Raw genomic sequence first — 14,695 nt, 5'->3', positions numbered from 1 at the left:
AATTTTACATATTCGTTAAGTATAACCCATTTCATGGTATATTCTGAAAGTATTTCCTAAAAAGGAACATATGTTAAACAAATTAATTTGAAAAAGTTGCATTTAAAATAGTAAAATAAGTGCATCAGAACAATTACTATATAATGAAATCACCAAAAGTTGAATCTGTTCATCTGGACGTAGCGTTTTGTGGGAGAAACGTTTCGTCACTCATCCAAGTGACTTCTTCAGTCTCAGCTGACTGCAGGTTTCCCCAAACCTTATAAACAGTACATTTGCATAATGACTGAAACCAGCCCACTGAAGGAACAATGGGCTGTGAGGTCAGTTCCTTAATCATAATTATGCAAATTCTCATGACCATTGATCAACAATCACTGACCAAAACCCACTGATCAAAGAACACTGATCAATGGCCATGAGTACCATTCACAGAGAGTTGGGGAATGGCTGCAATCACAGCATTGTAAGATGGCGAAAGATCTTTCGCCATCTTACAATGCTGTGATTGCAGCATTGTAATCATTCATTCCAGTCACTTGGATGAGTGACGAAACGTTTCTCCCACAAAACACTACGTCCAGATGAACAGATTCAACTTTTGGAGATTTACTTTCCTGGATGATTGAGAATGCATCAAGACATAATGAAATCAGTTATTATTCCAGTCAACTGTTTCTGAATAGTGTTCTTTTATACTGATTGTCCTTGATTTATAGAATATGCCATTTTTATTTTAGGTCTTTAGTTCTTTGCCATCAGTAAAGGCTCTTGCTTCACTGAAGTATGCCTTCTTCCTCATTTGCCTAGCTTTCTCCACGCCTGGCCAAAGTCGACTCTGAGCCTCCTTGTCACCTGTTGTTAACTCCTCCTTGAAGCGCAAGCCATTCTTCTTCAGATATTCACTCTCTTGAATATCTGTGAATATCTATGAAATCCCTTGCAGTTCTAGAGATGGTCACACATTGACAATGGTTCTTTTTCCTAACTTGCCACATCTACTGCACCTGCCAGGCTGTTGTGTTAGCATCAGGAACAACTCTACTTCAATCCGGCTTTTGGTGTTCTCAGTAGTGAATTGCAATACTCTGGAGTTCAGTTATCTTTTTCTTTATTTCATTATTTTGGTATTTCAAGCTTTCATTTTCTTTCTTCAGTTTCACTGTGTGACATAGTTGCTTGCATCCTGTGTGAGTCCCGCAGAGGTTTGAGTTCAACTGCAGTTTTATCTTGTGGGTCTAATGTTAATGCTAGCTTGCTAAATTAGTCTGATTGCTAGAATTGAAAAAGATATCTGCTGAACTTTCTTAATTGCATTGTGCTGTTTTATCACAGAAGCCTGATTGCAAGAGCACAACAAGCACAGCTCATTGTTTTGTGTGTTTCTCTATTATAGGTATGGAGATATTTGTGTTTTAAATCTTTGGCTTCAGTACTTGTTTTTGTGTACTAGGATGAGTTGCTATATTTAGCAGCAGTCATGGGAAGTAATGAAGTACAAATACTTTAATACTTTATTTATATCACACCAAATCACAATAACAATCACGCAAGGCACTTTATATTGTAGGGTAAAGGTCCTACAATAATAAAGACAAAACCCCAACAATTAGATTGAAAAATCAGGAAACTTTCCCTTTTAACAAGAAGAAACCTGTGGGACAACCAGGCTCAGGGAGGGGCGGGGCCATCTGCTATGACCAGTTAGGGCGAGGGGGAGAAGACACACTGTGGAGAGTCAGAGATGAATAATAATTTATTAAATTCAAATTGGTGTGTAAACACATAGTGAGTGAAAAAAGTGAGTGAGGAAGAAACACGGTGCATCATTGGAAGCTGGCAGTAGCCTAGGGCTATTGCAGCATAACTAAAGGAGGATTCAGGGTCATCTATTCTGGCTCTGACTATGTACAAAAAGGAACGTTTTAAACCTGTCCGTCTCCTGAATTCAAGCTTTTAGAGATATAAATAGTCTGTTAGGAGATTTTTCCATTGCTTTATTGTTATACAGTTTTTTTTAACTTGCAGTTTAAGAGGATGACCTTCTTGGTGATAATTAGAGGTGTTAGTGGAACAAAAGTGTATTAACATTGCAACTGCATAGATAAGTCACCTAAGATACGTGTGAGAGATGATCCATCATTTGAATTTAAAAATGTCTAATTGTGGTGCAGTGCCAAATGGCATGCAGGTAAGTATCAGGGGTGTTTTGAGAGTAGAATGTAATTTTTTAAAATCAGGAAATCGTACTTTGTGTAATTTGTCACCTGTGCAGTGTACTATGAGTTGTAAGTTTGTGTTTTTGATGCAGTTGAAGGTGTTATTGCAGATTTGAGTCCAGAAGTCAGCATTGCCGGTTGATTAGAAGGTCTTGTGATTGGGAGAGTTGGAGAAAACAAAGAATTTAAATTAGGAGTGGACCTAACTTTAAGTCTGTTACATTGTTACTAATTTCATAGACACAGGGCTAAAAAGTTTAACTAAAGCACTGTCATTCTCACATTAATGAGCCTACAGAATTAATGTGGAATTAGTCTCAAACAATGTTTATTTATTGAAATATAATGACACAAATACATTTATACAATGTTGATATCATCAGGAGTTATGAGAAGATATTTTACATTTGATGTATTCATCCAGCTCTCTCTCCATCTCTCTCTCTCTGTCCTCCTCTTTCAGTTTTTCTGCCGTCACCCAAAGGTTGAATGTAACAGTGAAACAGAATATACAACACAAATAAAAGACATAAAGTGATCCACATCACTGCTGCTGGCCATTGATAGATAAAGTTCTTTTAACTTGCTCTGGTCTGAATCTGGAGCTGTACTGTAAACAAACAATAAAGCCCAATTCAACCAGAATAGGAATGGAAGTCTTTAAGAAAACTAAAATAATAACATACAGTGGCTTGCAAAAGTATTCGGCCCCCTTGAACTTTCCCACATTTTGTCACATTACAGCCACAAACATGAATCAATTTTATTGGAATTCCAGGTGAAAGACCAATACAAAGTGGTGTACACGTGAGAAGTGGAACGAAAATCATAAATGATTCCAAACATTTTTTACAAATAAATAACTGCAAAGTGGGGTGTGCGTAATTATTCAGCACCCTTTGGTCTGAGTGCAGTCAGTTGCCCATAGATATTGCCTGATGAGTGCTAATGACTAAATAGAGTGCACCTGTGTGTAATCCAGCCCTGCAGCCACGCTTTTGCCTCCTTTGTTTACGTTTCCTCTTTGTCTTGCCGCTGGGAAGAACCAACCACGGAGACCCTGGAGCTCTTATTATGTCCTCCGGAATGCCGTGAAAATGGTGGTAGTCCGATGTAATGCTCCTTGCACAGCGTAATCCCAAACTCAGAAGGTCCTGACGACTGTAAGTGGACTCTACTCGTTGTATAATAATAAAAAACACACACATCCACACAGATACACGTAGAAAAAGTAAAAAACAAAACACCGAACGTGAGGAGCAGTGAGCCGCTGCGTCTGTGCGCGCCGCCATCATACAATCATTGTGGCTGTAATGTCATTGTGGCTGTAATGTGACAAAATGTGTAAAAGTTCAAGGGGGCCAAATACTTTTGCAAGCCACTGTATATTAGCTCTTTGTCCATTATATTCACTCTCTCTCCTCTGTACATGTCCAAACCATCCCAACCTTGCCTCCAAAATGCTGAACCTGATTTTTCTCTCTCATATTAATCTAATTTTTCCCATCCTGGTCTTTCCCAGTACAAGTCTCAACATCTTCAACTCTGTCACCTCCAGCTTAACCTCCTGTCTTTTTGTCAGTGCCATGATCTCCAAATAAATCATTATAGTAGGTCTCAGTACCATCTTGTAAACCTTCCCTTCACTTTCACCTGTCACAAAACGCTGACACTCATCTCCACCCTTCCTACACTCTCTTCTTCACCTCTCTTGTGCACTTTCCATTTCTTTGGATGGTTGACCCCAGAGATTTAAACTTATCCACTTTCACTACTTGGGTTGATGAAGGAGGTCGAGCAAGTCACCTACTAATAGGAAGGTTGGAGGCTCGATCCCTGTCTGCTCCAGTCTGCATGCCTAATATCCTTGGACAAGATACTAACTCCAAGTTGGTCCATCGGAGTGTGAATGTTAGAAAGTGTCATGGCTAGTGTGGCGTGGCAGGCAGAATAGGACCCAAATGCAGGACTCAAACACAAACGAGCCAAGGGAAGCAGCTTTATTGCTGAATCAAAATATCCAAACATAGAACTAAAAAAAAACAACTAGAAACTAGAAAACTGAGCCCGAAACAGAGAACTAGGACTTACCAGGAGCACGGAGGGAACACACAGGATTGTGAGGTATAAAGATGCGACAACGGACAGAGGAAGGTTAACTCTAACCCTAACCCTGACGACTGACAGATGGAAGCTCCTCATCCTCCGACCACATCGCTGCCAGGAAAGACGCCGGTGAACGATGGTCTGGTCGAAGCATGGAGGAGGAGAGATTCAGCAACAGCGGTGTGGAAACGCCTACTTGCTGCTGCTGCTGCATTGCGAAGAGTTCTGTCTGCTGCCACTGCTGTGGCTGCGGCATGGAAGCCAACGAGTGGACAGGATCAGCTCGATCCCAGGCTTGGATCGCCTCCTTTGCCTTGCCCAGATCACAGACAAAACCCAAAAACCCAGAGAGCTGGCGCAGGTAAGGACTTTGCCAGAGGTCGCCTCGATGGCATTAAGCCCGACAGAACTTGTCTGTGAATCCGAGGCGTGGGTAACTTGCCTTACCAGGTACTTCTCTCGGGCTGAGTCTGCTGAGTCCGCTGGGTCCATGTCGTGGTCGCGTCATTCTGTGATGGCTAGTGTGGTGTGACAGGCAGAATAGGACCCAAATGCAGGACTCAAAAACAAAGGAATAAACCAAGGGAGGCAGCTTTACAACATGGAAACACGGAACTCAAAACTAGGAAACTAAGCCAGAAACAGAGAACTAGGACTTACCAGGAGCAAGAAGGGGAACACACAGCAATGTGAGGTATAACGACGCGACAATGGACAGAGGAAAACCCAGGCCTTAAATGCACCAGGGAGTAATGAGGGAATGGGAAACAGGAGGGAAACACAGCTGGGACTAATCTGACATAATAAGATGGGGAGGAAGCAAAACTGAAAACACTGAACACAGGACACGAGACTGTCAAAGTAAAACAGGAAACATAAGACAGGCAGAGAGACGCGAACTTCACAAGGAGACACGGCTGACAGGGGAGACACCGGAGATGAATGAACACAGAGACGAGGGTGACTCGACATGAAGCGAGGAACACAGGAAAGGTACAGAGAAAACATGAAGACAGAGACTATACACTGAGGGAGAGAGAAGTACGATCACTAAGAACCTAAGAAATAAAGATAATCAAAACCACGAATAACAATAATCAAAGAACAGTAAACCAAAAACACAAACACTGTGACACAGACCCAGTACCGTGACAGAATGCACTTAAATAGAAAAAGCATAGAAAAAAGTGCTTGAATGAATACAGGGAGTGCAGAATTATTAGGCAAGTTGTATTTTTGACGAATAATTTTATTATTGAACAACAACCATGTTCTTAATGAACCCAAAAAACTCATTAATATCAAAGCTGAATGTTTTTGGAAGTAGTTTTTAGTTTGTTTTTAGTTTTAGCTATTTTAGGGGATATCTGTGTGTGCAGGTGACTATTACTGTGCATAATTATTAGGCAACTTAACAAAAACAAATATATACCCATTTCAATTATTTATTTTACCAGTGAAACCAATATAACATCTCCACATTCACAAATATACATTTCTGACATTCAAAAACCAAACAAAAACAAATCAGCGACCAATATAGCCACCTTTCTTTGCAAGGACACTCAAAAGCCTGCCATCCATGGATTCTGTCAGTGTTTTGATCTGTTCACCATCAACATTGCGTGCAGCAGCAACCACAGCCTCCCAGACACTGTTCAGAGAGGTGTACTGTTTTCCCTCCTTGTAAATCTCACATTTGATGATGGACCACAGGTTCTCAATGGGGTTCAGATCAGGTGAACAAGGAGGCCATGTCATTAGTTTTTCTTCTTTTATACCCTTTCTTGCCAGCCACGCTGTGGAGTACTTGGACGCTGCGTGTGATGGAGCATTGTCCTGCATGAAAATCATGTTTTTCTTGAAGGATGCAGACTTCTTCCTGTACCACTGCTTGAAGAAGGTGTCTTCCAGAAACTGGCAGTAGGACTGGGAGTTGAGCTTGACTCCATCCTCAACCCGAAAAAGGCCCCACAAGCTCATCTTTGATGATACCAGCCCAAACCAGTACTCCACCTCCACCTTGCTGGCGTCTGAGTCGGACTGGAGCTCTCTGCCCTTTACCAATCCAGCCACGGGCCCATCCATCTGGCCCATCAAGACTCACTCTCATTTCATCAGTCCATAAAACCTTAGAAAAATCAGTCTTGAGATATTTCTTGGCCCAGTCTTGACGTTTCAGCTTGTGTGTCTTGTTCAGTGGTGGTCGTCTTTCAGCCTTTCTTACCTTGGCCATGTCTCTGAGTATTGCACACCTTGTGCTTTTGGGCACTCCAGTGATGTTGCAGCTCTGAAATATGGCCAAACTGGTGGCAAGTGGCATCTTGGCAGCTGCACGCTTGACTTTTCTCAGTTCATGGGCAGTTATTTTGCGCCTTGGTTTTTCCACACGCTTCTTGCGACCCTGTTGACTATTTTGAATGAAACGCTTGATTGTTCGATGATCACGCTTCAGAAGCTTTGCAATTTTAAGACTGCTGCATCCCTCTGCAAGATATCTCACTATTTTTGACTTTTCTGAGCCTGTCAAGTCCTTCTTTTGACCCATTTTGCCAAAGGAAAGGAAGTTGCCTAATAATTATGCACACCTGATACAGGGTGTTGATGTCATTAGACCACACCCCTTCTCATTACAGAGATGCACATCACCTAATATGCTTAATTGGTAGTAGGCTTTCGAGCCTATACAGCTTGGAGTAAGACAACATGCATGAAGAGGATGATGTGGACAAAATACTCATTTGCCTAATAATTCTGCACTCCCTGTAGGTGTGAATGGATGAATGAGTGCTTTGAGTGCTCAGAGTAGAAAAGAGCCATATAAGAACCAGTCCATTACCTCTATTCCACCTCTCTGTCATTCACACTTGCACTTGACTTGCTTTTTGTCTTGCTTCTTGCCGGGCACAACTCCACCTCTAAAGCCTCTCTTTAACTTGGTCCCTACTGTCACTACAGATCATAATGTTTAATCTGCCTGTTTGTATATAATTTATTCATTCAGACTTTATTCCTGTGTTTAACTCATCAGACTGGTCCAGTGCAGTGACCCTGGAATCACAGCTGTTCCCATTAGTGTCCCAGCTGACACGGTCAAACTTCGTCTAGAAAAGACGCTGATCTCCAAGGTTTCCAGGGCAGCCTTCTACAACCTGTCAGAGCTGCGGTTCTTATGGCTAACTTATAACTCAATAACACTTATCCACCCAAGCAGCTTTGTCAACCTGAAAGCCCTGCGAGAGCTACGTCTGGATGGGAACCTCCTAACATCCTTTCCCTGGGAGGGGCTCAGAGACATGCCCCGTCTCCAGACTCTGGGTCTACATAACAATCGTTTGTCCAGTCTTCCAGCCCATGCTGCTCTCTTCCTTCCTAACATCACATACCTGGATCTGTCCAGCAACAGGTTGGTCCTATTTCACAAAATCTTAAACAGATTTGCTCAATTTTTCAGTTATCTTTTCCTTTTCTATCAATAGGTTGACTATATTACCTGCTGAGCTGCTGGATCTTTGGTTTCCTCTTCCAGGACAAAGTGAAGGGCAAGTGGAAAGAAGAATTTTGGGTACAGTATGTTTTGTTTTTCATTGTGCAGTTGATATCTATTAGTTGTGGTCATCATTAAGTCAAAAAAGTGAGTGAAATGCACATTAAGGGATAGTTTTACAAACGTGTGGTACCAGTACAAGGATAGACTGCCCACAACAAATGTACTTTTACTTGAATTTTATTTTTCTACAACAGAGTGCCTTAAAAATCCAAAGAAATTCTGGATGACCATCAAGTTTTTTTCATCTTGTCATAATCTAGTTAATTTTCCAGTTGGTATACTTTTTTAATAATTATTTTATTTTTTCTGTTGTTTTTTTTTTAAATTTAATTCAGACAATTCGACTAATAGAAGCACTAGCAGTACCCAGGTTTTTAATTTGACTCCCTTTACAACGACAGATGTTATGAGGGCTAAAAGAACTTAATCCTTGAAAACCAGCTGTCCTAAAGCTAGCAGCTGAAACTATAATTGGACCACTGTGTCACATTTTCAACCTGTCCTTGGTTACAAATAAAGTTCTCTCGGATTGCAAATCTGCCATTGTTTCTCCTCTATTAAAAGGAAAGTGAACCTAGTATTTTAAATAATTATAGATGGATCTCTAAACTCAGTTCTGGTAAAGTGTTTGAATCTCTGGTCAGTAATCAGGTTAAAGAATTTCTGGCTATTAACTCCATCTTGTCTCCTTTTAGTCAGGTTTCCATAAAAATCACAGTACTGCTGCTGTTGCTGTACTGCTACTGCTCAAGGTCATAAATGATATAACCGAAACTCTTGATAAGAAGCGTTGTTTATCACTTTTTATTGACTTTTCAAAGGATTTGATACTGGCTTATCAACCATTGTTTTTTCTCAACCAGCACTTGAGTGGTTTGCAAATGATCTCACAGGCAGTTGTATTGATAGAGGAGTCATTCAAGGTATCTTAAGTCAAAGTATTGTAAGTGAAAAAGAGCGTCCCACTATTATTCAATATTTATAAAAATAATCTTGGAAACATCTTGTTGGAAACATGAAAGTTACAATCACAGATCTATGGATGTTCTGCAATTTGTAGTCCCCAGAAAACCGACTGAATTGGGAAGCATGCAGATTTCTGGCAATAAATGCTTGGAATAAATTACAGTAAGAACACACATCAAACTTACTTTTATAAAACAGTTGCACATAGGCAAGGTTAACTGTAATGACCTGACCAAAACTTCAAACTCTTCAGTGCAACAAGGGCGTGAAGTTAAAGTTCTATGTATCTATGTTGCTGCAATCTTGGCCAGGTTTCCCTCGATCTCAGCAGGACTAACCTGGTTAAATGAAGGTTAAATGAATAAAAACAAATGACATTAAATGTGAATAAGTTAAACTGTCTTGGACACCCAGGCCTCCATGACAATCCCTGGTTGTGTGACTGCCAGATCTCCATGCTGATGTCTTTGTCCATGACCCTGGGGAGTACTGTAGTCCTTATGGACCAGTTGCTGATGTGCAGTAAGTCTCTGAGTCAGTCAGAATTGCTGCAGACCCAAGCCGAGCTGTCCCGCTGTATGAGGCCTTCAGTCCAGCCTGCGGCCACCAGGGTAATTTCCCCAATGGGCAGCAATGTAATCCTACGTTGTGACGCCACCGGCTACCCAACGCCAACACTCACTTGGATTAAAACCTCAACCTACACAAGTAAGCTGTCTCAGGTGTCGAAGTAAAGTCACTAACATTTGAGGATTAGTTGAGTCATGCTGTGATTTGTTTTTCTTTATAGATTGTTGCCAACAAGACATCCTTGACAACTCTGAACAGCTGCCTAGGATTTTGGAGAGTTGTAAGTGCAGGTGCTTTGTCGCTTCTAATAAACATTTTTATTTCATACAGTCCTTCAGATTCTCTTACTACTTAAAGTACTGTATCTGTATTTGCATCCATAGTGGAGAAGGTATTTAAAGTATTTAGAACTGAAGTGTAGTGAACACTTCAGTTTCTGTAGGTCGGCTGTTTCATTGTTATGACTGTTTTTCACCAGTTTTTATCCCTTGGTTCCTTAACTCCATGGTTGCAATAGTTTTGATCAACTGACAGTTAATACAGTGTCAGAGGACATTAATGCATGTGAGACTCAGTACTGCAATGCACTAAATTTAAAGATTGGGAATTTTAAGCAGATCATTACTGATGAATTTAAAATGTTAATATTATGACTTTATTATTTATTCTCTCCAGAAAGTAATCTTGTACACTACTTTACTATAGCACTGGAAACATTATGATTACTACCACTAATAATTTATATTAAAAGCAATAGTAGAAGTAGTAATGGAGTTTACTCAGCATCACCTGATATGCAGATCAGTTAACTTGCCTACATAAAAGCAAAAGTCCCTGTTTTAATAGGAAGACGTGCACAATATACATTATTATCATAAAGCTGAGAGCAGAGCTGTCATAGTCTGACTCAGAATTTCTGTGTTTGGGCTTTTTACTTTCATATTTATTTAATATTTGAACCTACGTAGTTTTTGGCTCTCTTAGGACCCCAGATGAAAGCCATGAAAGCACTCCCTGTCTCATAACACAGACATCCAAAAACTCACCATATTCACAAAGAGATAAAGTTTTTGAAATACTTTAAATACTATTCATTATTTTAGTTAGAAAAGTATGATTAAGGGAGTTGTGTTAAATAAGTAAATTACTTCTCCCCTGTCACTTTACAGTTTAACATTGCAATTAAGCAATGGCTGTGAGGTCAAATGAAGTGAAGTGTTTTATTATATTTTGTTCGTGAGATCAGTATTATGTCTGGACATTTAAGTGCTGATCTTTTCTTTGTTTGTTAGCTTAGTGCATCAGTCTCCATCCTTTGAAAAAGCAAATGAAAAAGCTAAAAAAGTCCAAACACAGAGTATCAGTCTTTGGTCTCAGGTGCACTGTGTTTAGTTTTGCTTCTCTTGTCTTGTTTTCCTGATGAGTTTCAGCTGTGTTTCCAGATGTTTCCTCTCCTCCCCAATCACCCCTCCGACTGGTCCGAGGGTGTGCCTCAAAAGTCTCCCCTGTCTCCTGTCTCCTATTTCTAACCTCTTTTTCTTGACCTCAATAAAAACATCACTGAGGTCAAGGAAATGTGGGTAGGAGAATTGGACTGGAGCATGGATCAGCCTCACACTAGTTTCTCCTTAATGTGAAAAGTGCTGTTTAATTTCTATCTGTGGACTCCCAGGGCCAGATCTTCAGGCCGTGTTTCTTGCTCATCGCAAGAACTAGAGGAAGGACAACTTACTCTGTCTGCATGGGGTTGTTATATAGTTTCTCCCCTTCTCCCTCCTCCCTCTCTTTCTCTCTGGACATCCAGTCATTGCTGATATGCAATCAACCGAAATCCAGCCCCTCTCTCTCTTTGAGTTTTCACCTACTTTAACTAAGGAGGAGGTTACTTCATTAAAATCCAATCATTTCATTTTCTCCTTTTCTATGTTGTACTTTCACACGATTTATCAGTAACTCCATCAATATGAATATAGTTTTTATGTTTCATTCAGTTTATGCTATTTTACTTCAGCAGGATTTATCATAAGTTCACTCACATGACTACCATAACTCTTTGACAGCTAACGACTTCAATGAATGTTGGAGGCAGAAGTAAGTTCAGGGATTTTTACTTCAGTCCATGGTTGACATCTTTTTCCCCCATAAAACTAAAAACAGACATAAAGTAAATATTACAAAATGTCTTTTCCTTAACTTATACTTCTAGGTTATAAACTATAAAATAAACAATAAAATACTATTGCACACAGCACGACAACAAAACAAGCAAGTGTCACGAGTTCAAAATATTGGGGATGGATACAGGAGGAAAACCAAAATAACAACACTGGTCCGGCCGGGTCCAGTCAAACGATGATTTTAATGAACACACGTGTGGGAGATGGGACACTGTACGCAGACAGCACCAGATCTCTCTCTGAAAACCACACAACAATAGTTTTTATGAAAATCAGGGTATTAGAACGCCCCCTCATGCGTAAAGTAGGTACAATACAATCAATGTTGACAACTTTTAACACATTAAAAGAACATCTTCTTCTTCCCGAGGCCAGATCCTTCCCAGTAATCTTCTAACTCTGCTTATCCCCTGGAACAAACAGTCTCTCCTGCAAGCATAATCAAACAGCTACAAGGCCTTGCAAACTATTATTTAAATGTTTGAACTCTCCCCTACACATGAGTTTAACTACTGCTTGTGTGTGTGCGTGTGTGACTCGACCTCAGCATTCACTCTGTCTATAAGGACAGAGGCCAACTCTGCATGTGTGCAATAACCTAACTGAAACCATACATGTAATAAATGTTCTAATCAAATGCCACTACTCAAAGCTTAATAAGAAGAGTATAAATGAATAAAGGATAATGATGACTAACATGATATATGTGTTTTGTAAGCATGTGCGGCCTTCTACGCTCTACGTCACTTCACTCAATAGATCAGCCAGACATCCCGCTGACTGTAGCTTTTAACCCTTACTGACGTGAGCACAACTCCATAATAAGCACCAAGCAGCAATATGTATAAAGATGATCATGGTTACACCTGCAATGAAAGATTATATGATTATACCAACACCTGTAAATAGAAGATTATAGTTATACTAGTTATAACAATCACTGTAATACAAACGTTAATGTAATGTCAATAGCTTCAATAAATGCTTTAATGCAATGCTTATTATATGATTCTGATGCAATGATAAAATAACAGTAAAATATCCCTTCTCACAAGCTACAAACAAAATAACCGTACCATAGTAACAACAGCGGTTCAGTAGTGATCACAATACAACTTAGTGAGTTGACCTCCTCGACGAGAAACATAGCAGATGGAATAAACTTGTTTCTAAACAAATCTCTGTGACAGAAATGTGATAAATTGACTTAGGATAATTAATATTATATAGAAACACAATGAAATTTACAATGTGTACAGTTATGGATTACCAACAGTAGTGATTGAAATAATCTCCTGTTCAAGATCATTTTCATGTTGTGTAAGAACATGGATGGATGAGTCTTTGGTGGTGATGAGAACTGGGTTTCTGCTACAGCAAAGCATTTTTAATAATATGAAAAATTCCTATTTTCTAAAACTAAAGTTGGTTCAGATTCACAGGAGTGGGCTCTATTGTAACCCTCAGAGGCATTTGCAAGAGAATATTCACTGGAAATGAGCTGAACTATGTGGCTATTGTGAGCTGGATAGACTGCATCAGAAGTACAGGAGACTTTGGCCATACAGACATAATATTTTCTTACTTACCACACAGCTAGTAAAGGTTGATTGTTTTCACAGTGGTATGAATCCATCCATCACAGAAGCACAAGTGCAAGCACCCAGAACAGGACTTCCATTGAGAGAGCTGCACATGGAAGGCACAATGAAAACAGCCCAGAGGTGCATGAGAAAATAATCTTGAACATGAGATGGGCCAAATTTTTTAAGCTCATTCCTAAAGTTTTTAACTACATCTTGTTTTAATGCGTAACTCTCGAGAGCTTTGAAGCGAAACAAAAAAAGTTTCTTTGGGTCTCTGGTTTGTTAGGGTCTCAGTTAGGAGTACCCAGGCTTGTAAGACTTCCTTTGTAAGGTACTCTTTTAAATTAAAAGCAAAAACCTAAATGTAGGTTGCCGAGAGCTAAGATAAACTCTCTCTGTTCCAGTTATGCAGGAATCTCCGCGGGTGGGGGTTCGCTGGTCGATTATCAGCCTGAATGGGTTATCATACAAGGATGCTGGTGAATATCGCTGCCAAGCCCGGAACATGGCAGGAATTTCTGAAGCCCTGATTAAACTGAAGGTCATGGGAATCACAAAAATACCCCATCTTCCAAAGAAGTCCAGAAAGATTTCCTCCAAATCCCCATCAAAGTACAGGAAACCATACCAGATCCCAGCTATCACCAACGCCCCCTCAGTGAAGGATAATCAAATACTATCAAGTATCACACCATTTTCCAATAACCAGGCCAAGAAACCTCAAAGCCTCGTGACTTTTTTGGAGCAAATGAGTACATTAGAAAATACTAAATGAAATCAGCAGATGCAAAGAGAAAGGAACACAATATAGATCTAGTCTGTGGCTACTTGACAATTCTAATTTGATTTTCTGTTGGTGAAGTTTCTCCGTGTTTGTTACAGAGCGGACGTCATGGCGGTGGGAAAGAAATGGAAATAAACGTTACTGTTTGTAAAAGCTCAAGTGTTGCAGTTTGTTAATGTGAATTACTCACTAAATAAAAACATAAGATGAAAATGTGGGTGTTGTTTCTGGGATGCAGTCTGCATTTTTGTGAAAAACAAAGTTTTATTCAGTTCAAATTTCAAAATGTGTGTCTGTTTGTGTTCTTGGCAATAAATCTTATACAGTTGAAAAGCCTGTTTATTCCCTTCAAATTGTGCCACATTTATATGTAAAATGCATTTGTGAGTTGAGCAGCAGAGTTAAGTTTGTGGGATGCACTCAAGAACAACTTCACAAGGCTTCTCTGCCAGTGTCAAACACCTTATTCTGCTATTGACTCTTGTTTTGAGCTTCTGGTACCCCAGGCGCTAACAATCAGGTGCCTGGTGCACCGGATTAGCAGCATATGTGAGTATGGACCCTGTTGGTCAGTTTTGTCTTCTCCAAGCAAGACATCTTTGACTGAAAACGCTAGGGCCCATGTCATGGGACGGATTCAACCTGGCATGCTGCAAAACCAAGATGCAGCATGATGTGGAGGGAGCCCTTGTACCAAATATAAGGCTCAGTTACATATAATGGGGCATGTCAGAGAG

At 40.0% G+C, this 14,695-nt stretch overlaps 1 protein-coding gene across 1 annotated transcript; it reads left to right on the top strand.

Moving 5' to 3' along the window:
* Positions 1 to 5,295: 5,295 nt before the first annotated feature.
* On the top strand, positions 5,296 to 14,093 carry lrit3b (leucine-rich repeat, immunoglobulin-like and transmembrane domains 3b). The gene is made up of 7 exons (XM_039603142.1): positions 5,296 to 5,318; positions 7,357 to 7,731; positions 7,805 to 7,860; positions 9,256 to 9,549; positions 9,632 to 9,691; positions 13,579 to 13,832; positions 14,037 to 14,093. The coding sequence occupies exons 1-7, from the start codon at positions 5,296 to 5,298 to the stop codon at positions 14,091 to 14,093; spliced, it is 1,119 nt and encodes a 372-aa protein (XP_039459076.1).
* The last annotated feature ends 602 nt before the right edge of the window (positions 14,094 to 14,695 follow it).

This window comes from Oreochromis aureus, linkage group 19 (genome assembly GCF_013358895.1).
Source record: "Oreochromis aureus strain Israel breed Guangdong linkage group 19, ZZ_aureus, whole genome shotgun sequence".
Taxonomy (NCBI): Eukaryota; Metazoa; Chordata; class Actinopteri; order Cichliformes; family Cichlidae; genus Oreochromis; species Oreochromis aureus.
This window is presented reverse-complemented; position numbering and strand designations above follow the sequence as displayed.